We start from the raw sequence: 23,629 nt of genomic DNA, 5'->3' as shown, positions 1-23,629 counted from the left end.
TTGGGGAGGCAGCATGGAAGCAGCTGTGTTCACTGCTGGTTTTGGATTACAGCCATGGTCTGGAGCCGTGTCCCATCTGCCTGGGAGAGCCGAAGGACCCTGTCTGCCTGCCCTGCAACCACGTGTTCTGCCACAAGTGCATCAGCCTGTGGCTGGTGCCAGCACAGATGCTCTGTCCCTACTGCAGGGTTGCCGTGGATGATGTGGAGTTAACTGTCTCGGAGGAGCTCAGGTACTCCAGCCACCCTCTGCAAGGTGGGAGCGTTGGCTGGGGAGAGTTTGTGAGGAAATTCTCAGCTCTGAGGTTGTCGACACGAGCAGAGTGGCAAGGAACTCTGCTGCAGTCCCTCTGGAACTGAACAGGTCCTGTCTGTTCTGTTGTTTCAAAAGAAGGGGAAAGCTGCCTTGGCCTCTGTAAAAACCTGCAAATCACAGAATGGTTTGGGTCGGAAGGAACCTTAAGGATCATCTCATTGAGAAGGTGGAAAAGTATCTCCCTTTGGTGACTTTTGCTCGATTCCTCCGTGGCTGAAGTGGTTCTGTGTTTGCTTTTGCCCTTCCCAGAGCTGCCATAGCAAAGAACGCCCTGTTCCGGCAGAGGTGCAATAACTTCTTCATAGACGTGGTCACCACCATGTGCTTCAAAGACAATGAGCCCCCTGACCCTGAGGTGATCCAGAGGCTCCTGAATCTGCTCTTTGTTCACAGAAGCCTCGTGAAAGATTCAGGTGAGCTCTCTTCACCCTGACACTCAGTCCTATGGAGCTGAATCAGTCACCACCTTCTCTCACCTGCCAAACCTGTCCTTCCCTTATCTCCACAGATCACTGTGCTGTCTACACAAAATTCCTGTCCCCGTTTAATGATGAGGTGGATGAAACTCCCATCATCCGCTCTGTGATGCTGAAGCTGCTCCTGAAGTACAGGTGAGCACAGACAGCTGAGGGGGGTTAGGCCAGGGCCTGGTTCTGCTCTGTTCCTCATCAAACCGATCTGATTGTTCTCCTCACCTCTATGAGCACCATTGAATTTGAATCCTTACAGGTGGATTTCATCCCTTTGCATTAGTCATGCAGCTTGGCTGGCTTGCATGGAGCTTGTGGCGCAGTGTGAGCAGCCTGTGCAAGGTTTACCTGGCTGTCCCTCACTAACCCCGTGCTGAGGGTGGATGCCTGGGTGCTGGAAGGTGGCTGAGTGGTTGCTCTGATCTAGGTCAGCAAAGCAAAACTCCTCATTCATGGAGATCTAATCAGGACTGATCTTGTGTCTGCTCCACAGACCTTCCCATTCCCACAGCTCTCCCACCTCCCCTTGCAGGCAGGGCACAAAAGCCCCTTCTCAGGTGTGAGCACCTCCTAAATCAGTTGTTTAAACACATCAGATGCCTTTTGCCCTGGAAATGCTCACTGAGCCTGGCTCAGGCTGTGAAGCCAAATGTCACCTGCAAAAAATGGCACAACGGCTTTTCCATCCTGCAGCTGGATCCAGAGTGACCCCACGTGTCTCTGGTAGCTCTGCTGTGATTTAGAGCAGGAGCAGTCCTGTCAGCATGGCAGCTGTGTAAGGGGGTGTCTCTCTCTCCTGTAGTTTCAATGAAGTGAAAGATGACGTGCAGCGCTACCTGTCCCAGGTGGAGCACAACGAGCTCCTAGAGAAAAATGACAAAAAAGAGCTCTACTTGCTTTTTGTCAACTGCTTGGAGGTAAGAGCTGGGCCATGAAACTGTTGCAGGAGCAAAAAAAGTGAAGAATAGAAATTCTTCTGCCTAAAATGAGGCATGTTTCTTGTGTACGTAACTAGTTGTTCAGCTAGAAAGCCCAAAAGGAGTTGATATCAAATCACCTGGTCAGAACCTGCTCTTGGGAACGAGCCTTGCTTTTCAAGGAAAGGTTTGTGTGTCTCTGCAGCGTTACATAAATTCTTTCCCTTGGAGTGTCTGAGTGTTAAGACTCAAATTCCGGCACAGGAGTGCAGCAGGCAGGGCCTTTCTCATTGCAGTAGCCCACTGCTGAACTGCCTTCTTGTCTCCACAGACACTTAAATTACTGTGCAGAACTTAAATTATTATGCCTTTTGGATTGTTCCCTTTCCTCCCCTTGCATAACTTTCAGGGCTTTGGACAACCTGAAACAAATGTGACAGCAGGGGAGAGGTTTCATTACGTACAGTTTTTTTTAAAGTGACTTTGTAGTTAAAATCCCCATTTGTGTTCTTGCTAAGGGACACACAGGTGGAGCTTGGCATCTTGGAACATGGAACGTGTGTCATTCACAGCCTGCTCATGGCTCTTGCTCAGTGCCAAGCTTGGGGAATGTGGGACAGCTGGGGCACATCCTATAAATGGTGTTTGGTGACATGGCAGAGGTTTAGGGTGAGGGGGAGCAGTGGGCTGGAGGCTGCAGGGATGGGGTTTGCTGTGCTCGTGGCAGGGTGGGTGCCCTGGGGACGCGGGGCTGGCTCAGCGATGCGGCTCTGCCACTCACCGGTGTTCCGGCCTCTCTGTAGGATTCCATGTGTGAAAAGTCCGAGGACAGCCTGGGATATGAGCACAGAAACAGTCTGCCTGAGGACAGATTTCCAGAGAACTATCTCCCGGCGAGCAGCAGAGAGGCTCCTCAGGAATCCTCCGTGGAATACCTGCAGGCCGTGGCCGCGGTGCGCCTGTACCTGAGCAGAGCTGCAGAGCTGATCTTCGACTTGCAGCAGCACACGAGTAAGTGGGATTGTTCTGCTGCCAGGTGGAAATGCTGGATGCAGGGCAAAGCCAGCAGGGCAGCTGGGCTGGACACGGTCAGTGCCCTGTGCTCTGCTAGGACCTGTTTTGGTGCGTGGCCAAGAACAAGAGCAGCAAGTCCCTTTTTCCTTGGGGGTGTCAGTCAGTGTCTGTCCCCTGTACCAGGTGTTAGAAGGGCTCTGTAACTGCTAGCAAGGCTGTGCTGGTGACCCCAGTGTAGCTGCATGGCAGTTACACCTGTGGAAGGAGATTTATTTTATCCTCCTGATGCTAAAAATGAGATTTATTTAGAGCCCACTAAATTGAACTTTAAAGCATAAATGCTGCTTCAGTCTCAGGACTGCTGTAAGGCCTATTGTTTTATATGAATGAGAGCTCTGCGCAGCTAGAAGGGATTAAGAGTTTATATCAAAGAGTTTATATCTTCCTTGTTGAAGAAATGAATCATTGTCTGAAATCTGGCTGAGGAAATGCTCCAGACAACACTTGAGGAAGGGAGGGCTCTGAAGTTCTCCTGTGTAATTACACAGTACTAATAAAAGGACTTGGTGCTACAGCTGGTGCAGACAGTGAAGTTTTACAAAGTGGAATGTGCTTTTGCCTCTCTTTTTTTTTAACCTCTTTTTTCCCCTCCAGAGCCAGAGCAGATGAAGGAGAAGCAGCGTTACCTGAAGAACGTGGAGAAGTTCTGCAGCCTTGCCAGGAACGACTGGCACCGTGTGTACCTGGTCAGGAGGATTGCCAGCCAGCACGGGATGGAATTTGCTCAGAAGTTGGTCACAGAGCCACGGTTCAGCTGGGTGTTCCCAGCAGAAATTCTGCAACAGGTAGAGAAGAGGCGTCTCCTGGGGATGGTTCTGGTCTCCTCTTTGTCTTCACTTTGTGCTGCTTTGGGGTGTTCCCACTGTTGCGTGGCTCTGGGGGACGGGCCACAGTGGCAGTGGTTGGGAAGGTGACTTGTCCTGGCTTTCTGGTGAATGGAGTCCCTCCCAGCAGCACCTTTGGGTGGCCGTGTCTGCTGCTGGTGCTCTGGGGAGGCTGAAATGCCCCAGTGCTTGGGAGGAAGAGGAGTTTCTGCCTCCTCCAGCTGGGTTATTGTCCCCAGTGCTCTGCATGGCTGTTCCCTTGGCAGGTACAGCACAGCCAATCCAACCACATCGACCGGTACCTGGTGTGTGGGGAGCGGTACCGGGCCCTGCGCGACGCCGTGGGACGAGCCATGATCGAGGGCACGGCCCAGGGGCTGCTCGAGGCCGAGAAGGTACAGCCCAGTCCTCCCTGCAGACCCCTGCTGGGGTTTGGATGGCTCCAGCTCGGTGTCCCTGTGGGCAGTGTCTGTTCCCATGGAGGCACCTGGGGCCTTTGCTGGGAGGTCACTGTGGTTTGTGCTCAAGCACACGTTTTCTTTACCTTCCCACCTGCATACTCTATCACTGTAGCTGGGACAGCTCTGGCCTGTCCCCTGCCACATCCTTGGTTCTTCTCCAGGCCTCCGGCAGCTCCCCAGCTCTAGAATCTGCCTACCTGCTCCTGGCCATCTTCCGAGAGGTCACGGCCCTGTACGGTGCCAGGGATCCAAGCCTTCATCCCAAGCAGCAGGTAGGACACTCCCCTTTGGAAGCCTGTGACAAACCTGCTTCATGGGTGAGGATGAAGGGGATCTGAATCAGTGGTGGAGGAGCTTTTGCTGCTGTTCCCCAGCCAGGGCTGGGCCCGAGCTGAGCAGTCTGGGGAGGTTTTCGAAGCGGGGTAACCCAGCGTGGGAAGCAGCTGCCACTGCTCTTCGCTTGGATGGGCAGTGTCCTGCTGGCTTTAGCTCTTTCAAATGTGTGCTTTCAGCAAACAGAGGCGATGACTCAGTTCATCCAGAGCTCCCAAGTGCTGAATTCCCCCGAGCTGCAGCTCTTTGCAGTTGCCCTGGTGAGGAACGGCCTGCCCGGCCTGGCCCTGGAGCCGCGGGGCTGCAGCCAGCACGGGGTGCTGGTGGAGATGGCTGTGCACGTGGCTGCCCTGCTGCTCTGCGGGCACAGCCCTGTCCTGCAGCCCCTCAGGAACCTGGCCTTCCAGCCACACACCATGCAGGTAAGGACACGGAGCTCACGTGCAGTTCAGCACATCCCTGGTTCTTGCCTGTGCCTGCTGGATCCTCTGCTGGACCTTTCTCAACAGCAATGCTCCAGCTCACTGCTTGAGCTGTGAAGTACTGGGGGGTGATTATTTCAGTGCTGTTGGGGTTAATTAGCACAACAACAAGCTCTGGCCTGGTATTTTTGCAAGGTACCTCTGCATCCTGAGCAGGGTGAAGCAAATACCTTTGCTGATATTTGGCTGAGCAAGGCTGAAAGCTGCTGGCAGGTCTCACTGTGCTGACCTGCCTGCTCAGAAAGCATTGGCTCCTGAGTCGGGGGGAGGGAGCTGCTGCTCTGCTGCTCCTGGCTACCCAAGGTGTAAGGAGACATGCTGGCACACACCAGGCTGCATCAGGAATGCAGTGCAGCGTGGCTGGAGAGTGCACATGCAAGTCTCAACAATATTGACAGTTCTAAGAGTGGATTTTCAAAGGTAGAATTTGAAAATCTGCATCTGCGTCACCTGCCTGACCTCTGCTCTCAGATGTCTCTGTTCCCCAGTGTGAACAGGGAACCAGTGAGTGACTGCTACAGGAAAGAACTGATTTACAGATCGATTTGTGTCTGTTTTCCCCTCTCCCTGCTCAGCACTCTTTTCTGCCCACAATGCCAGAGGACATCATGGCTCAGGCGAGGGCCTGGGAGGGACTGGCCGCTCTGCGCTGGTATGGTGAGTGCTGCTGACTGGCTGGGGAAGGGATTCCTTGGGTTTGGAGAATGAAACTGTTCCAAATGTGAGGACAAACACACTCCTCAGCACAAGTTATCATTGGTAAATCCAGATTTGTAGTGACAGTTTGTGTGGGTGATGCACCAAAGGACATCCAGTGCTGTTGAGTCTGTAGCTGTTCACGGAGGTTGAGGGGGCACAAGCACAACACGAACAGGGTATGAGAGGAGAACTCTGCCACCTTCCTGGCCAGCTTTGTCTCTGCTTCCCACAGCTGGACCTTCCTGCAGCTGGGCATGGGGGCTGGGAGCGTTCCTGCACTCAGCAGCACAATCTGTCAGGCTTTGATTCCTTGTTTCTCAAGGAGAAGCAGCACTGAAAAATTTCTTGGCTTCCTGTGTGGGTCTGTCAGTCCTTTGGGCTTTGGGATGGTCAGGGGTTTTGATTAGATCTTGAAGCATATCTATTGCTCCAGGATGATGGTCCCAATGAAAGGGAGTTAACAGGGGCTTTATAAATCTGTCTTAGAATACTGTTCTGTTTGTTTCTCTTCTGACAGAATGTCCTAATGGCCACCCCTGCACTGTGGGAGAGGTAAGAATTTGGGACTGGTGGGTATTTAAGCAGACAAAGTTTTCAACAATAAACTGTTCTATTTTGTTTACTGGTTTTAAGGTTTCGATGCACAGAGTTCCACTTCTAAACTCGATATTATTGATCATTTTATCATTGTAATGTAAAATTTAGAATACCCTGAAGATTTATACCATAAATTAGGAAACATCAGGCAGAGGCCCAGTTTGTAGCAGGGTTTGAATTAACCACTTACAGCTTGGGTTTTCATTTCATTCCTTCTCTGCTGGAGAAGCTGTTGCTCTGCAACTCAGTGTTCTCCTTTTCCTTTTCCCAGTGTGGCCTTCCCATGGAAAAGAGCCGCTGTCCCGACTGCCGGGCCCCCATTGGAGGCACCGAGCACAAACCCCTGCAGGGCTTCCAGCTATCCAGGTATGCTTTGCTTCAATGCCTCTGCAGTGCTAAATGATGCAGGACTTGCCTGCAGTGCCTTCAAAGGCCAGAGGTACCAACCACTTCATGCTGCTCTCTGGAAGGTGTTAGGAAGGGATGTCCGAGTAATTGGGCAGCAAAACCACAGAAATTTGCTTTTCTGTGTACAAAACCAGCTGGAAGCTGCCACTCCCCTGTAGCACTTCGAATCGGCAGCTTTTACAGCATTCAAAGACATTATGGGTCAAAAAGACGTTGCTGGGTATCAGAGGTGTCTTGTGTGGGTTTTGTCAAGGCAAAAAAATACCATATATACACTTTCCTGCAGGAATCATGGAGACAGAACTCAAACTGGCCACATTCTGGGAGATGTTCAGCACAGAAGAGCCCCAGGAGTGTCTGACCGGGGCGTGTCCCCCGGGGTCTTTGTGCTGCTCCGTTTGCTCACGCACCTGTCAATGCTGCTGGGAGCCTCCAGAGCCCCTCAGGTATCTTCCAAAAATGCTTCCAAGTGGTCACACAAAATGTAGGGAAACTTTTGTATGCTGCTGGTCCTTTTCATTATATTGCCAAGTGACCAGGGCAGTCTGTCAAGATGCAAGACTCAAATTCCCTCCCTCCTTGCCCAGGAGGGATTTTGGTTAATTCCTGCACTTCCATGCAGGCACATCCACCCACCCCTGCCCTGATGGGCCCAGGTGGCAGGAATCCCACAGGTGGGGGTGCCTGGCAGGACTGAGCAGTGCCTGGTGCTACCCTGGAAGTTTTTGGCTGTGCTCAACTCTTGCCTTTGTTGTCTTTAGTCCCTGACGATGATGATCAAGCCGGCAGTGGATGATGTGGTGAGCTTCCTGCAGCAGCACATCCAGGAGGACTTGGCACAGCTGACAAGGATTTTGGGGAAGAGTGTGGATGACACCATGAACATCCTCCACCTTGTGCTCTGCAGCCTCCTGCAGGCCCCCCAGCAGGAGCCAGGCCAGTGTAAGAAAAGCCAGCTGGCCTGTCACACCTGGGGCTGTATTTGAAGGGCTGTGGCTGTGCAGGCACTTTGCGGATAAACCACTTCCAACAGCAGTAGCTGAGCTGAAGAGAAAAACAGAGAGTTTGAAGCTTGTTTCTTACTGTAGGGAGGGAAGAATTTTTGGCTCTTAGCTTCTTTCAGTCAAGTACATGGGGGTTGCAAGGTTTGGTGCAGTCAATAACTCTGAAAATGAATTATTGACAAAATAACGTTGTGACAGATGGGCAGAGCTTCCAGCTCCCGAGCAGGGCTGCTGCTCCCAGCACAGCAGCTCGTGCTGTGGGCAGTCTGTGTTCTGTGCTGCCTCTCCATGACTGCCAGAAGTTCTTTGGGAGAAGAGGGATGGCAGAGTGGGGTTCATGGTGGGATCTGGAGTCACCGTGGCACAGAGGGATTTATGTGTAAATACCCCATATTTTGAGTGTGGGACAGCACCAGTCAGTATTCCAAGCTTCAGTCTGTCATAGTCTGACCTTGGACAATCTGTTCAGTCTTTCTGGGGTTATGAAGGAGTTGTATAAATGTCCCCATCTTTCACATGAATGACTGGCTGAAGCTCCTGGAAACCTGGATCAGTGTGTGATGTTTGGGTGTCCCTCTCCAGCTGGACCAAGATACTCAGTTAACTTCTAGGACCTGTCAATCTGTGCTTTCTTTTCACTGAAATATTGCAGATGTGAGAGGTGAAATATTCCTATTGCAGGGCTGGTGCAGTTTGATGATGTTCTCTCCACCAAAGAGAAGAGAAACAAATGGGAAGAAATTGTTGCAAACACAATTATTGTTCCTGAACTGAAGGTGAGAAATCTGCTGTACAGAGTCAGTAGCTGAGCAGGTCAAAATCCACTGGAAATCTGACGTGCTGTACTGTCTGTGGTACACTTTTCACCTGGCTGTTCCTAAAGCCAACCCATCCTTGGCACAGCTGCAGGCTAAGGATCAGCTGCCATTATCCTACCTGGGGAAATCGGAGTCTGAGACAGGAATTGTTCTGGGATGATTTTGTACAGCTGGAAAAGCAGAAATGACTTCGCTCAGTTTAAGGTATTTCAAAATATCTGATAGTTTTTTTTTTTTTACTGCAGGATTTGGATAAAAAGCTTCTGAAGATAAACAGACAGATACAAGAGGATGAGAGAATCTCTTCCAACCCCATAGTGAAAATAGTGTATGGGGACCCAGGTGCATTCCTGTCCCAGCTGCCAGGGGACAGCCACATACACCACTCCAAGATGTGGAGCTGCCGCAAGAGGGTTTCAGTGGAGAACCTGGGCCAAGTTGTGCAGCAAAAGAATGCCAAGGACACCGTCCCTCTCCTCTGGAAGTTCCTGCAGAAGGTGGGGGTGGCACAGGGGTGAGAGCCTGGGATGCTCAAAGATCAGAGCACAGAAGCACAGACTGGTTGGGGTGGGAAGGGACCTCCAGCCTTGGCTTGGGTCCCCTGGAGCAATTGGTTTGGATTATCCAGTTTCTTTATTCTCAGTACTTGCTATGATCTTGACAATGAACATGAAAAATATTGTTGTCTTTTAAACATTGAAGAAGTAATTCCATAAAAGTCTTCCCAACAGCCTTACCCACCGGTTCCCTTTCCTCTTCCAGGAAACTGAGCTGAGGCTGGTGAAATTCCTACCAGAGATTCTGGCTCTGCAGAGAGACTTGGTGAGGCAATTCCAGAACACAGCGGAGATCAAACACTGCTCCATCAGGGAATTCCTCAGGGAACCCCACTCAGGTGAGGAGACTCTGCCAAAATTAATAAAACAGAAAATGCTGGATTGTATAGCTGAAAGCGAAGGTGAAAACTCACATTTTCTTTTTAACTCTCATCCAAATGAACTGGAGACCTGGATATGGTTGGAAAAGTTACCAGATGACTTTAAAGGGAATTAAGTACGGGAGATTTTCTGTGAGGGGTGGGAGCTCTGCGCAGTGCAGCAGTGGTTGTGTTGGCATTTTAAGCTCAGCCCTAGAGCAGGGTATGCCTAAAGAGTGGAAAAAACGTCCTCCCCTTCCTTTCATGAAGTTTGTGGCAACTCCTTCTATTGCATTTAAGTACAATTACTGATGTTTTTAAGTGCTTATGGAAAAGTACATAAAGGTCATGCAGAATCAGACCAAGGACCAATCCATCTTTGTGGCCTGGGCCAGGAGCAGACAATAATGGAAAAATATTAACAAATTGAGCAAATAACTCCATTTGATAGCATCAGAAAGGTGTCTGGTGTCTGTTTAGTCTCTTGAGCAGTTGCCTGGAGTTCAGCGGTGTGCTCTGAAGATCCCTGTATTGCAGAGTTTCACCAGGAAAAGGTGTTTCATCGATTTATCTTTCTGTTGTTTCTCAGGTGTGATGAGGGACCTGTTAGAGAGAAGAGTGAATGTGTTTCTGTCTGTCTGGAACAAGCTGAGGAGCTCCCTGGACACCAATGGTGAGCAGCTTCTTTCCCAGCCCTGCTCCTCCGCTGCTCCTCGTTCTCAGTTCAGGTTCCTCCCATCAGTGATGCTGAGGCATATCCTCAAAACTGAGCTTGGCCTTTGAATTTTAAGAATCTAGGTACAAGGGGAAGAACTTGTTTCCCTCATGTAGTATTCTCACCTGAACTTGTTCCCCTTTGTGTTTGTCCCTAAGGTTGAGAGCACAGCTTTTCTCAGGCTCCCTACCTTCTCCTGCCCTGGCTCAGCCTGGGCTGGCTCTGGGCCTCCTCAAACACTCCTTGTCTGTATTTCAGGGGAAATTAAGCTGCCTAAAGGGTACTGTGATTCTGAGCTGAGCCTGGACAGCAGACTGGAGGCGCTGCTGCCGCGGCGGCAGGGGCTGGGCCTGTGCTCCACGGCCCTGGCCAGTTACCTCATCGGGCTGCACAACGACTTCGTGCACTCCGTCAACAGGCACACCAAGCAGGATGACAGGTGTGCTGCTCTTCCAGTCTTTGGGCTCTGCTGCATCTCCTGCTCCCTCACCATCAGCTTTCCCTGCTCCACAGAGGCCCCTCCCTCTGAACAGAGGCCCCTCCCTCTGAACAGAGGCCCCTCCCTCTGAACAGAGGCCCCTCCCTCTGAACAGAGGCCCCTCCCTCTGAAGAGAGGCCCTTTGCTCCCTGCAGGTACTTGATCAGCCCCTCGGAAGTGGCCGACCTGCACCTGATCAGTTACGAGGTCGAGAGAGACCTGATCCCTCTGATCCTGTCCAACTGTCAGTACAGCATGGAGAAGGGAGGGGAGACGTTGCAGGACTTTGATCTGGAGAGGATCCAGCAGCAAGTGATCAGCAAGTTCCTGCAGGGGAAGCCACTCATCACGCTGACGGTAGGACAGGCAGGGGCTGTGCAGCCTGGAGGGCACTGGGAGCAGTTTTCCAGAGCTTCACATCCATGGTTTTCTCTCCTGACAGGGAATCCCCACCCTGGTGTACAGACATGACCGGAACTACGAGCAGCTGTTCAGTGATGTCAGGATGAAGCTGGAGCAGGTGGGTTTCTGCGCTGCAGGAAGCAGGGCAAGCATGAAATCCCTGACTTTCCAAGGGTTTTGTGTCCCTTGCCTTGTCCATCCAAAGGCTTGCCTGCTGATTTCTCAGCATGCCTTGGGTATGTGCAATCTGGCCTTGTGTTGTCAGTCAGGATTTACAAAGAAAAGGGAGATAGATCAGCATTTCAGTTTCCTAAATCTGGGGCTCTGTTGTCTTCCATGACTTGAGCAATTTGAACAGAAAAAGGAATGGCTCTAAAATAATTTTAACTGCAACCTCATGGTTTTCAGAGTGCTCTGCCCAGTTCTGTGATGAACATCATCAGTGGGGAGCTGCAGTCCTACAGTGATGTGTGTGATGCTCTGTCCCTCACTGAGATCACCCTGGGCTTCCTGGCCATGGCTGGTGAGAACGCTGAGATGCTGCTGACTGACTACATTGAACAGGTCCTGCAGATGGGGGATCAGACGAACCCTCACGTGCTGCAGGTGAGCCCGGAGGGCAAAGCTCTGATTCTTACAGGATAAAATCTGCCCTGGTTTATGCTAAATCCAGCCAGTGTGACCTTATTCAAGCCCAGTATGTGTGACAGAGCCCTCTCACTTCCCCACTCCCTGTAGTGATATCAAAAAGTGGATTATTGAAGGCAGATGGGCTGCACCCAGGCTGAGGGGCTGGAGGAGCTGCGTGCTGAGCTCTCTCTGGGCAGGGCAGGCTGGGGATGGGCTCCAAGGACATCCCTCACAGCCACGGATGTGCTTCTCTTCCAGGCCCTCAGGCGGTGCCAGCTCAGACACAGCGTGGCCCTGTGGCAGCTCCTGGGTGCCCACAAATCTGAGCAGCTGCTGCGGCTCGGCAGGGTATGGAACCCCAGCCCCTCTGTGTGACCTGCTCTGCTCTGCTCTGCTCTGCCTGCAGCTGCTCAAATGTGCGTTTGGGTTTTTTCTCCCCTCGCTGCATTTTTAGGATCCTTTTGCAGACGTCAGTCCAGACTACAAAGAAGAGCTCACCCCAGAGCTTGCCAAGCTCCTGCACACCTTCCTGGTCCACTCAAGGCTGGAAATCTTCCTGCAAGAGCTCCATGAAATGATCATCCTGAAGCTGAGACGTGTCCAAGCTGTGGAGGAATTGAGACCCAAGTGGAGGTAGGAGTTACACACCCAAACCCCCCAGAGTTGTTGTTAACTGAAGCTTCTCTGCCTCTGAGCATGCACATGATGGGAACAGTTCCCTTGGCACATGCCTGTCCTGGGGGTCATGGCCCAACCAGCGGCATTGGGAATATCCACACCCTTTCCTGGCAGGTGTCACTTCCATCTCACACAGGCTCTTTTGGGGACACTGCTGGAACACAGCAGGAGCTGCTGTCCATGGGCACAAACACAAACACTTCTGCAGGCACTTGAATACAATAGTAATAGAAGCACAAACTGATTAAGGTTGGAAAAAACCTCCATGATCATCAAGCCCAGCCTTCAGGGATAGGCACATTTATCTCTGCACAGGCACAGCTCAGCCCCAGAGCTCAGCTCTGCCCTGCAGCCTCCCCTGGCTGGGCTCTGTGCATCCAACTGGCTGTTTAACCCTTCTCACTACACATACACCTGCTAAATGGTGTACATTGAGTATTTTGGGTGGTGCAATGCACTGATATTGTGGCACTGGTGGTTTCCTGTACCCCAGCTATTAATGCTATTCTGCTCTGTCTTCCAGCCTGAAGGAATCACTCTCGCCTTACCTTTATGCCAAAGAGTCTGAATTAGCTATGGAGCTGGAAGACACATTCCCAGATGAGATTCTTCTCTCTCATGCCACTGCAACCTGGAAAGCAGCTGCTCTCTTCAAGCGGGAGCACAGGGAAAGTTAGGACAGGACACTGCCAGTGAACGTCGCTGCCACAGCACCTACCTCGGGCCTTCTGCAACTTTGGGCATTCGTTTGGGGATTGTTGGTTGTTCTTTGGGTTTGGGGTTGTTGTTCACATGATGTGGAGAGGTGACCGTGGAGGAGGAGGGTGAAAGAGACGCAGCAGCTCCGTGTGAATCCTGGATCATCACAGCCCCAGAGCCACTGGAGGAATATGAAGGACTTTTTTTTACAAACCATGGTGCCCTCGTGCTGGGACAGGGATTTATGTTTCTCAGTCTGCCTTTCTCCTGGCGCCGCGTTGTCAGCACCGGGATGCAGAACCGGCTCCTGCCCAGCACCACGCTGCGGCGGGGCCAGGAAGGAAAAACGGGAGCCCTGACAGCTGGGGCTCCTTCCCTGCGCTAAGCCCGGCCCCCCGCCTGTCCCGGGCCGGGCCCTGCTCTCCCCCTCCCCAATAAACGGGTTCAGTTCCGCTGCGCGGCCGCTCCCGGCTCCTTCCCCGCCGCTGCCGGGACCCGGCGCTAAGCCCGGCCCGGAACGGCCGCGCTCGGCCGCGCGTTCCGGGGGACGGCGGCGCTGCGGGACGGGCGGGCCCGCTCCGCCATGGCCGCGTCCCCCGGGCGGCGCCGCCGCTGGGAACGGTAACGGGGGGGAGGGACCGGGCCGCTCGGGGCTCCCCCGGCACCGCGTCCGCACAAGCCACGGAAGAGCCCCGTGCTTGGGGTCTGGGGGCTCCCCGGGAGCGAGCGGGGCGCGGTTCGTGGCGGGCGGAACGGGGGCGCGGGGATGCGGCTCCCGGGAGGGGACCCCGCTCTCACCGCGGCGCCGGGGGTCTCGCAGGGAGCAGGCCCGGCTGAAGGCCAGCGTGGTGGAGGAGGACACCGAGGAGTGGCAGAAAGATGCCCGTTTTGCCGGGCTGGAGAGAGTGGGAGGTGTGGATTTATCCTACATCAAGGGCGACGACAGCCGTGCCTGCGCCTCCCTGGTCGTGCTCAGCTTCCCGGCTCTCGAGGTACCGCGGGGAGCGCCCCGTGCCGGGGCTGTGTCCGGCCGTGCCGTAACCACGGGCTCTGAGGCAGCGCTAGATGGGAGATTGGAAAGAAATTCCTGCCTGTGAGGGTGGGGAGGCCCTGGAACAGGGTGCCCAGAGCAGCTGCGGCTGCCCCATCCCTGAAGTCCAAGGCCAGGCTGGACGGGGCTTGGAGCCACCTGGGCGAGTGGAAGGTGTCCCTGCCCACGGCAGGGCTGGCGCTGGCTGCGCTACACGGTCACTCCCGACCAAACCATTCCGTGATTCTGTGTGTGTTCAGCAACCTTCCATGTGTGTGTTCCCAAGAAAGATAAACAGAAAAAAAAAAAAATCTATGTAAGGATTTAGGCAGAAGTTTAGGAAGGTGTGATTGCGGGAGTTTTGTAGGATGGCTGGGAACTCCCAGGGTTCAGAGGCAGCTGCGGTGTCTGTGCAGGGGAGCTGGTGCCCGTGGGCAGAGGGAGGTGTTCGTAGTGCTCCAGTGCAGAGTCTCGTGTGTGAGTTCTTGGCTGATAATATGGGATGTGACATAGGAAAGCTTTTCCAAACCTGTCATGGATCTCACAGTCATTTTACTTGAACTAATAAAGATTTTTGGTCTCTTTCCCAGCTTTCAAAATGATATAAAAATTATTTTTAACTGTAAAGGCTCTAATGAGCAGAGAAATAAAGTTCGATGCTGTCTGCTGGGATTTTAATGAACTGAATCTCAAGTCCTGCTGTGCTCTGCAGGGCAAGGCAGGAATCATTTTTTTGTGCTGCCTCACGGGGTTTTCTTTGACCGGTTCCTGGGTTTAAAAGGGGTGAGCAGAGGGGGCGTGAACCAGAGGAGGAGCCTCTGGAACATCCAGGGATCTCGGGCAGCGTCCCGAGGTTTTGTCTGTGCCTGCCCCAGGTGCTGTACCAGGATTGCCGCATGGTGGCCGTCAGTGCCCCGTACGTGGCCGGGTTCTTGGCCTTCCGAGAGGTCCCCTTCCTGGTGGAAGCTGTCCAGAGACTGCAGCAGGAGGAGCCCCAGCTCCAGCCTCAGGTGTGGTGTCCTTTCCTTGTGCCGAGTTGGGGTGTCCTGGGTGCAGAATCCTGGGAAGGGGGTTGTCCCTCCGGAGCCTGAGCTGGTGGGGCAGGAGGGGCAGGGGCAGAGCTGTGTTGGAGCATCCATTCCCTGTCCTCAGGGAGCAGGGATGTGGAGCTGAGAGCAGCCAGGCCTCCCACGGCAGTGGGAGCCCCGTGGTGTGTGCAGGGCGCTGCCAGCGCCACACTGCTGCTGCTTTAGGGTCAGGCACAGGCAGGAAGAGCCTTACAAGGGAGAGGTGAAGAACCAAGAGAGATTTCTCCTTCCTCCCAGAGCCAGCATCCCTGGATGCTCCTTGGAGTGCTCTCAGTGTCCAGGAAATAATATTTCCGCTTTGGCTTTTTCAGGTGCTTCTGGTAGATGGGAATGGCCTGCTCCATCCCAGAGGTAGGCTGTTCCTGGAGAGCCCTGCTCTCCTGGTCCCTGTGCTGCTCCTTGGGATTCCTGTTCCTGGTGTCCTGCAGTTACAGTGGCTGGTTGTTGGCAGGGTTTGGCACAGCCTGTCACCTGGGAGTCCTGACGGACCTGCCGTGCATTGGAGTGGCCAAGAACCTCCTGCAGGTGGATGGCTTGGTCAGGGACGAGCTGCACAGGGAGCAGGTTAGGCCAGGCTGGGATTTAGCTCTGGTTTTTAATATCCCAAGGGAATTTGGACACCACATACAATTATGTGCTAATGACCTGACTCGTGTGTGTTTGTCCCTAGGTCCGCTCCCTGCAGAGGTCAGGAGAGACATTCCCACTGACAGGCACTTCGGGGAAAGTCCTGGGCATGGTAAGCTGTCACTTGGCCACTGGTCACTCTGCACAGCGGGGCTGTCTCAGTGATCCCGTCCAGGAGGGCAGCTGTGGGCAGGTGACCAGTGACACTGCTGGCCCCTTCCTGAGAGCTCAGGTGGTTGTAGGGAGTTGGCAGCTCAGGTGTCAGGAACGTTCACATCCGTGGCTGTGGCACCTGAGGTGCTCCAGCACCCTGGATTGTGAGCCACAGTCTGGGAGAGGTGCCAGTTCCCTGGCAGCTTCCCAGGATCAGTCTGGGAGCATCTGATTCAGAGCAGGAACAGGCAGCTGTAAGACACTTCCTGTGTGTGCTGTCAGCCTGTGCTGGCACATCTCCCTGCATCCCAGAGCAGCCTGAGGCGTTTGGGGAAGGGCCACAAGGGACAAACAGTCCCTGGAGGAGACACTGGGATGGAGATGATGTTCAGGAAGGCTGGGAGCTGCAAACGCAGAGCCACCACCCCACCTGAGGGGTCTGGCTGGCTCCTAATTCCCCTGCCCCTCTGGGTGTGTTCAAGTGAGCCTCTTCAGTGCCTGATCCCTCTTTTCTGACTGCCCAGGTGCTGCGGAGCTGCAACAACAGCTCCAAGCCCCTCTACGTCTCCGTGGGCCACCGGGTGAGCCTGGACACGGCCGTGCGCCTCGTCAGGGCCTGCTGCCGCTTCCGCATCCCGGAGCCCATCCGGCAGGTACGGCCGGGCAGCCGGGGGGGGGCAGGCGGGGGCAGGGGCAGCCGAGCCCTGGGGTGTTCCAGAGCCTCAGTTTGCCCCTCCTGTGCTGCTGACAGCCTCCTGCTGGGCTGTTCCCCCAGCCCACGGGGGTGTTCACTGGTCCTTCCAGGCCCGTTCTCCTGATGCAGTGCCCGGCAGCATTCCCAGCCCTGCCTGCAGACCCAGCCTGACTGATTTCCTGCTGCAGGCAGCTCCTGTGATGGTGGTGTTAATCCCCAGGAGCTGGGAATGCGGTTTTCCCGGGCACTTGGAGCCCAGCACAGCCCGCAGTGCTGCTCCTCTGGGCCTTTCCCGCTGCCGCACTCCACACGGAGCCGCCAGCCAGCAGGTGACAGCACTGCATCACCGTCACCGAGCTGCAGCTGCCGCCGAGGCTCAGCCTTGGCTCATTACAAATCGTAGCAGAACCTGGGGAAAGGCTCAGGAGAAGCTCAAAGCTTTTTGGGACTTCTGGCCTGGCAAGTGCTTCCCTTCTCCCCGAGGTCACTCTACTGTTGGTGGCTCCACAGCCCAGAGCCAGAAGTGACGCCAGGGCCTGCCCAGGTGTCCCTGTCCCTAACACTGCCCTGGGAGAGCCCATTGGCATCGCTGCTGTGGCGGGGTCAGGGGTGTGCCCACCTGAGCAGTGCCCGGTTCTCTGGAACTGAGACTCTACTTAAAAACTACCCCAAAATCTTAGTCCTTGGAGCAAAATGAGCCTTGGGGTGTCCATAGCAGAGCTGGAGTTTCCAGTCTCAGCCCCAGCACCTGCCAGACCGGAGGAGGCTGGTGGAGCTCCTTATGTAACCTGCTCCAGCCAGGGACAGATGCCTCTGCAGAGCTCCGAGCCAGCTCTGCAGCTCGGCGTGTTCAAAGGGAAGGGAAAAGCATTCCCTTTGGAATCTAAAAGGTGTCTCGGAGCTTTTCGTCACCCTCATTTCGCTTCCAGACATCTCCAGGATTTGCTCATGTTCGGAGACTCTTCCAGTTCTCTGTGACCTTTTCCTTATTTCCATTCCATAATGGAATGAATTATTATCACTTTGCTTACAGAGAGATGAAAAATCCAACAGGGGAGTGTGTTTACTCTGGAGGGGTGGCAGGAGATGAGGACACTCAAACCTTTCCATGGGACTTGTCCCTGCCACACTTCCTCTGTGTGGTGACTGCCACAGCTCTTGGCACAGGCGGAGCTGAAAGCCTCAGCTCTTGGGCACCTAGAGCTGGAGTCAGGAAGCAGGAGGCTGTGGGGAATGCTGCCATGGGTGGCTAACTTGGCCTTTTTGCTGTGGTATGTCTCCAGAAATTACAGACCTGACAGGTGCAGTGCTTATGGATTTCCCAGTGTCAGGAGAGACCTGTGGATCATCAGGTCCTGGTCTGGAAGTTCTGGCAGCCCTGGAAATAAAATGGTCTGTGAGAGCACAGCTGCCCACAGCTCCTGAGGCTGTGGCTGAGGTTTGTGTAGGGCAGCACGTGCAGTGCAGCTGCTGTGGGAGCTCAGACCTCCTGCTTTAGGGGATGTGGTGCCTCCTGGGAATGCAGCGCTATCCAGGCAGGGAGCGGGAGCGGTCTGTTTGTGTTCAGCCCACAGTGTGGTTGTGCTGCCAAGGAACTGGCTGAGGTGCAGGTGAGAGAAGTGATCTCTCGGAGGAAGCAGAGGGATGAACTTCCCTTGTCACCTGCAATCAGTATTTACATCCCACTCAGTCCTCGTTCCACGTGCCAGGCCCAGCCAGGAGAGCTGTGCTCCCTTGTGAGGTCCTGCACAGGGCTGGTCCTTCTGAGCTCCCAGGCAGGAATTGGGGGGAGCTGCCATCCCAGAACAGCCAGCACAGCACTCCCCCGAGTGGCCCTGGAGCAGTCCCAGAGCCTGCTGAGAGCACTGCCCTTGCCTCCTGCTGACAGAGGGCAGACCCCTCCCGGTGCTCATTCCCAGGGTGCTGGTGCACAGCAGGGAAGCAGAAGCTGGTGCCACCCTGCAGCTGGCAGGGATTGCACCGGGAGCCTGCTCTGCTCTCGCTGGTCGGGTTCCTGGTGGCTGCTCCCCAGCCTCCTCCTCGCTTGGTGCTTCCTTCAGCCGCCCCTGGCCCCCAGCGGGTTTGGGCCGGCTCCGGGAGGGGCTGCTGGGACAGCCTGAGGTTGCTCCAGCCCACCAGGAAGGACAAGCCTGCAGGTCCCTTTCTGTGAAACACTGAACACTTGCCCTCAGCAGAATGAGACAAGGCATCAGCCTCTCCTCTGGGACTGGACAGCAGTCACGGGTGTCCTGAGACTCCAGCTCCCCCTGGGTGCACCCCCTCCACGCCTGCTGTGCACAGGGACCACCGCAGCCCCTCAGATAACAGACAAAGCACCAATTCCACAGCCAGCACTCATCCCCTCTGAAAATAACCCAAATCTGTGAGGATTATTGCAGGACAGTGATCCATTTTATTGATAAGCCCATGGTTAATCACCACCTTAAGCTGACTCCAGTGCTGTGTTAGGAGTGAGCCCTGCCTGGGAACTGCCACCTCATCAAGCATTAGCTGATGTTCTCAGAAGAATGTGGTTGGGCTTTTTCTTCCCTAGAAAAATAGTTGGTAGCTGTGCCTCCTGCTCCTTGGTCTCCCCGTGGGGACTATTGAGCAGCCTCCTTCCCTGGTTATAAAATCCGTCACGTAATCGCTTATCCTGAAGAGTGATCAAAGTTATTTGTCAGTTCGGTTATGAAACTGTCCAATTATAGAGAGAAGGGAAAAAAATCTCCCAAACAAACCACCCCTTATGTAACTCTCTCCTTCTCAGCTGGCAGGAGGCTCTGCAGTTGTGGAGCAGGTTCCAGCAGCAGGCACAGCCTCTGCTGGGGGCTCGGGCTGAGGGGCCTGGGGGCTGCCGGGGCTGCAGGAGAGGCTCCTCGGGAGCAGCGTGGGGGGAGAGCAGCCAATGCTTCAAGGACAGTCCCCGGGGATGTGTTAACCCAATTTCCAAGCATCACCAGACACTGTGAAGCTTTTCCAGCTGGGAAGGTCACATCCTGCTTTGTAAGTGGGGAGAGACACTCTGCCTTTGAGGTGGGCACAGCAGCTGCTCGGAAATGTCACAGCAGTGTGTTTCGGAAAGAAGTTTCTAAAGGAGAAAAAACTTTGAAGGACTGTAAAAATCAACTGCCAGTCCTCAAAGTTGTCCAAGAGCCTGGGATGTGCTTGTGATGGCATCAAGGGTCTGCTGCTGAGTTGTGCAGCACTGGAGGGCTGAGGAAACACCTCAGGGTGGGGGCAGGAACACCCAGTGAATGCCCAGCAATGCTGTCTAACAGTTCCTGGGATGTGGTTGGTGCTCTCCTGGCCCCAGGCTGTCCTGCCTTGCTGTAACACTGGGCCATGCAGTGTTCTGGTGGGATGTGCTGACAGCAGGGTGGATGGGACACACTGGGATAGCAGAGCAGGCACCAGCCAGGCTGCTCAGCCATTTCTCACTCATTTTCTTCCTCGGTTCCAGGCTGACATTAGGTCCAGGGAGTACCTTCGGAAGCAGCCCTGTGCTCCGCTGGAGGGGCTGGAGGCTCTCCCTGCCGGCCCAGAGAGGTGGGTGTGTGGGCAAAAGGGGCTCTGCTCGTGGAATGAGCTGCAGTAATGGCATTAAAGGTACAGGCAGGGTAACAAGGTGAGCTGGGTGAGGAGATCAGGACATGTGCTGCCTCCAGAAGGTGATTTCTGCTCCGTGTGGCCACGCTGCCTCACACGTTGCTTCCGACAGCGCCGTGTCCTGAGCTGGGGAAGGGCAGAGGGGATTTGGTCTTTTTTCAGCACTGGTCATAAGAAAGCCCTAACGCCCACAGGTATGACCTGAGGGTGAACAGAAATACCTGCAGGGAGCTGGTTTTGGCCCCCAGGTCTTGGGGAGGGTCAGAGTCCCCCCACTCTTACATAAGGTGGGCCAGGGGGTGTCAGGTTGGGGTAAATCCATGGCAGGTCCCCTGAGGTGCAGGAGCTCCTCGTGCTGTGGCTCTGCTGCCTCTCCAGTGGGGTTCACAGCAGTGTTGGGCCCCCTCAGCCCCAGGACCAGGCTGGGCAGACAGCAGGGAGCCCTGTCCCAAGAGCTGCTCGGGGTGAGCCCGGTGTGTCAGGGCTCTGAGGGAGCAGAGCTGGGGATGGTGGCACTGGGGGAGTGGGGGATTATTCGTGCTGGCTGAGGCAGCTCTGTGGGTGGATTCCTTAGGACACGTGGATGGTGCTGGATCCTGCTCAGCTCCTTTGTTCTTTGAGTTGTGCACCCAGGGGCAGGACAAGGGGCTCTCTCAGCTGCTGTGGTGGCACTTCTCAGCATGGCCAGGCCGTGGGGCAGCTCTGGGAGTGCCAGGCCAGGTGTCCCCAGTGTTTGCTGGAGCTCACTCTGGCTGGTTTGGAGGGGAGTGCACCAGAACCCCACACTCACTCCAGTTGTGACCTTGTCTCTCACACCCTCTGTACCTGAGCTCCTCGGCCACCAAGTGCCAGTTGTTTGTACCTGTTGGTTTCTACTTTTTTTAAAAAAAACCTACTTTCTACTTTCTCTTTTTTGTTCCCAGCAGCAAAAAGGAGGCTGAATTGGAGGATTAGTCTGGTGCCAGAAGAAACTGCAGAGCTCCTCTTTGCTGGGTCCTCTCCTGCACCGAGGCTGAGTCCTGCTGGATGCAGGAGCCCAGTGCCACCCTGAGGGACAGCTGTGCCAGGCTGTGTCCCTCAGGACAGCACCAGCCACTGCTCAGGGAGAATCCTTGCAGTGAATTTCTCAGGGTTTGTTTTCAAGTATTGTTACAATCTTTTGTATAAGCAAAGGCTCACGTGTGAGTTTGCAACACCTCCCTGGAGCCCGTGGGCAGCTGCAGGGGGCGATTCACAAAGGGGTGTTGAGGCATTTCCCCCCAGAGCCGGCCTGTGTCTCCTGCCACACCTCTGGGGCACAGACACCTCCCTTCCTGCTGTTTCTGGAGCAGCTTCCCCGTCCCTGCAGCCTGGGCTCTCCCGTTCCCTCCCACGTCTCTGGGGAGCAGCAGCCCCGTTCCAGCTCCGGGGGGAACAGCCCTGCTGCCCCGCTCTTCCTGAAGGAAGGATCATCTCAGGGGAAAGGATCCCAGGAGGATGGGGAGGTCATTCCTGGCACACAGAGCACTGCGGGTGCCCAGACCCCAGGCTGGAGTTTTGACGCAGCCCCAGCAGAGCCCAGAGCCAAGAGCTGCTGTGCCCAAATCATCCTCGACCCTCGGCCAGCCTGCAGGGCCAAAGCTTCTCCCAAGGTGTGGGGTCCTGGCTGAGGCTGGCAGGTGGTTCCTGACTGTTCCTGAAGAGCAGCAGGAGGAGAACGTGCTCTGGGAGATCTTGGTGTGGCTGTGTGGGATCCCAGCCTGGAGAGGAGGAAGGATGCTTTCCTGGGTTGGGGAGGGGTGCTCGGGTCAGGCTCCTGTGGGCTGTTTTAACCTCAATTTTGCATAAATTTGTTGTACAACTTCAGTTCTTTTCTCTTAGAGCTGCTCTGGGTGGGGGGACAAAACCCAGCCCGTTCTGCCTCTGCTGTGTCGGGGTCTGGGCTGTCCCTCTGGAAACCCGGGTGGGAAAAGGGGGGAAGCCATAGACCCAGCTCCCCTGGGGCCCGTGGGCAGCTCTGGAGCTGGTCCTGGGAGTGTCCTGTCCCGAGGGAGCAGGGTGGGGACAGAGCCACAGCACCGCTGCCAGCAGGGATCAGTTCATTCCTCATTCCAACCCCACACAAATCAGCGACTTCTCTGAGCATGGGGGCAGGCTCCTAAAGCCTGTCACAAATTCAGGCACAAGTGCCAGAGTGGGCGGGGAACAGCTCCTTCCTGGACCTCATGGGCAGAACACCGGGGAAATCCATCTGGGTTTTCTGCTTGCTCTGGCCTGTGCTGGGCCCTGGCTCGTCCCAAATTCTGGGTGACACCGCTCCCACTGCAGGTTGACCCCAGCTGTGCTGAGTGAAGCCCCTTATCTGACTCAGCTGTGCTGGAGGAGGCTCTGTGGGGAGGAGCTCCTCCAGGATGGCCCTGGCAGAAGAGGGGAGCCCTCAGCACGTGGGACTGTGGCTCTTCCTGCTCTGGGTTTAACCTCATGTTTAGTCTAACGTCTGTGCTTTGAATCCCTGAGCTGTTGGTGATTTTTTTTGTGTGTTTCTAGTTGGCATTTGACAATGAGAGATTTGGGGTGGGCTGGTCAGGGGAGGCTCTGCAGCCAAAGCTGTGATTTGGGTGGAAGCTCAAGGAACTGAGCCCAGCTCCTCGACAGGAGCGTGAGGGACCCAGGGCTGGGGACACTGCTGTCCTAGGCTGGCCTGAGCCCCCCCCAGCTGTCTCTGCCCGGGGGGGTGAGGAAAAATCAGGTAAAAAAAAAACCAACATAAAAAGTCCAAGCACGTGGTTCTGCATCACTACCCCGGCTTCCCTCGGCGTGAGGCTCTGAACTCCTCTGTTCCAGGTTCAGGTAAACTCAGATGACTCTGGATTGAGTCACCTGGGGAGGGTTTGGGAGGAGGATGGTGCTGCAGTGTCCTGGCAGCCCCCTGTGCAGCCCTGCTGGAGCCAGGGGCTCTGTGCTCCTCGGCTTGGGGTTTGCCTGGGCTGCGGGGTGCTCAAAGGAAGGGACTAATCTCTGTGTTTGGTGTCTGCTTGTAGCTCTTTGGACACAATAAGGGATTAACTTGGTCTTTATCTAATTGGTTTATAACCCTGGGAAGGGAAAATCTCTTTGTAATGCTTGAAACCTCTTAACAGGAACTCAGAGAGTGGAGCTTGAGTGTCCTTCGAAATAAACTCATATGTGGCTTGTCTTTCTAAACTCTGTTTGCTGGAAATTGCCTTTTCTGGGTGTTAAATTGTTGGGAATCAGAGGAAACTGCTTACTGCTGACTGGTTGTACATGTTCCTGTTATCACCGGCAGGGTTTTCTCTTCACCGTTTCCATCTGTTGACTGGTTGGGAGTCTCTGGAGGTGTCTCAGGCCTTGGTCACCCCCCCAGTGCTGCTGGAGAATGAGCTGTGGTGCTGGAGCAGGGATGTGGCTGCCCAGTGATGGCTCCTGGGTGACAAACTGGCACAGAATTGGTTTGGGGTTGGGTTTCCTGACTCCCAGGTGCTGAATGGTTCTGCTGCACATTCTCTGC

The 23,629-nt window shown here is 54.7% G+C and overlaps 2 protein-coding genes across 10 annotated transcripts in view; both read left to right on the top strand.

The window, feature by feature from the left end:
- The window catches only part of RNF213 (ring finger protein 213), a 46,668-nt gene extending 33,292 nt beyond the window's left edge, over positions 1-13,376 (top strand). For 2 of the 3 annotated variants that reach the window (XM_042025562.1, XM_042025561.1), the window contains exons 42-66: positions 53-232; positions 565-728; positions 824-926; positions 1,588-1,702; positions 2,506-2,713; positions 3,371-3,561; positions 3,867-3,995; positions 4,223-4,333; positions 4,574-4,816; positions 5,452-5,533; positions 6,093-6,127; positions 6,444-6,538; positions 6,867-7,026; positions 7,342-7,522; positions 8,266-8,360; positions 8,648-8,899; positions 9,165-9,297; positions 9,908-9,991; positions 10,292-10,472; positions 10,667-10,868; positions 10,954-11,031; positions 11,322-11,519; positions 11,802-11,891; positions 11,998-12,176; positions 12,745-13,376. In XM_042025562.1, the coding sequence (XP_041881496.1) occupies positions 53-232; positions 565-728; positions 824-926; positions 1,588-1,702; positions 2,506-2,713; positions 3,371-3,561; positions 3,867-3,995; positions 4,223-4,333; positions 4,574-4,816; positions 5,452-5,533; positions 6,093-6,127; positions 6,444-6,538; positions 6,867-7,026; positions 7,342-7,522; positions 8,266-8,360; positions 8,648-8,899; positions 9,165-9,297; positions 9,908-9,991; positions 10,292-10,472; positions 10,667-10,868; positions 10,954-11,031; positions 11,322-11,519; positions 11,802-11,891; positions 11,998-12,176; positions 12,745-12,898 (3,643 nt within the window). In that variant the 3' untranslated portion in view covers positions 12,899-13,376. Of the gene's footprint in view, positions 1-52; positions 233-564; positions 729-823; positions 927-1,587; positions 1,703-2,505; positions 2,714-3,370; positions 3,562-3,866; positions 3,996-4,222; positions 4,334-4,573; positions 4,817-5,451; positions 5,534-6,092; positions 6,128-6,443; positions 6,539-6,866; positions 7,027-7,341; positions 7,523-8,265; positions 8,361-8,647; positions 8,900-9,164; positions 9,298-9,907; positions 9,992-10,291; positions 10,473-10,666; positions 10,869-10,953; positions 11,032-11,321; positions 11,520-11,801; positions 11,892-11,997; positions 12,177-12,744 lie in introns of those variants that run through there. The other variant, XM_042025563.1, reaches the window with a different exon arrangement.
- A 46-nt stretch (positions 13,377-13,422) lies between these two features.
- ENDOV (endonuclease V) lies at positions 13,423-23,304 on the top strand. Of its 7 annotated transcripts, none has more exons than XM_042025611.1 (9): positions 13,423-13,541; positions 13,741-13,912; positions 14,826-14,960; positions 15,350-15,389; positions 15,490-15,602; positions 15,709-15,777; positions 16,343-16,471; positions 19,976-20,061; positions 21,048-23,304. In XM_042025611.1, the coding sequence occupies exons 1-9, from the start codon at positions 13,504-13,506 to the stop codon at positions 21,073-21,075; spliced, it is 810 nt and encodes a 269-aa protein (XP_041881545.1). In that variant the 5' UTR covers positions 13,423-13,503; the 3' UTR covers positions 21,076-23,304. The 7 variants fall into 7 exon arrangements, with proteins under 7 accessions (XP_041881545.1, XP_041881543.1, XP_041881547.1 ...); XM_042025609.1 differs by having other exon boundaries at positions 21,045-23,304; XM_042025613.1 differs by lacking the exon at positions 19,976-20,061 and having other exon boundaries at positions 21,045-23,304.
- Positions 23,305-23,629: the final 325 nt, after the last annotated feature.

This window comes from Corvus kubaryi, unplaced genomic scaffold, assembly GCF_017639235.1.
Source record: "Corvus kubaryi isolate FWS band 111438036 unplaced genomic scaffold, C.kubaryi_AGA036_p1.0 37272, whole genome shotgun sequence".
Lineage (NCBI taxonomy): Eukaryota > Metazoa > Chordata > Aves > Passeriformes > Corvidae > Corvus > Corvus kubaryi.
This window is presented reverse-complemented; position numbering and strand designations above follow the sequence as displayed.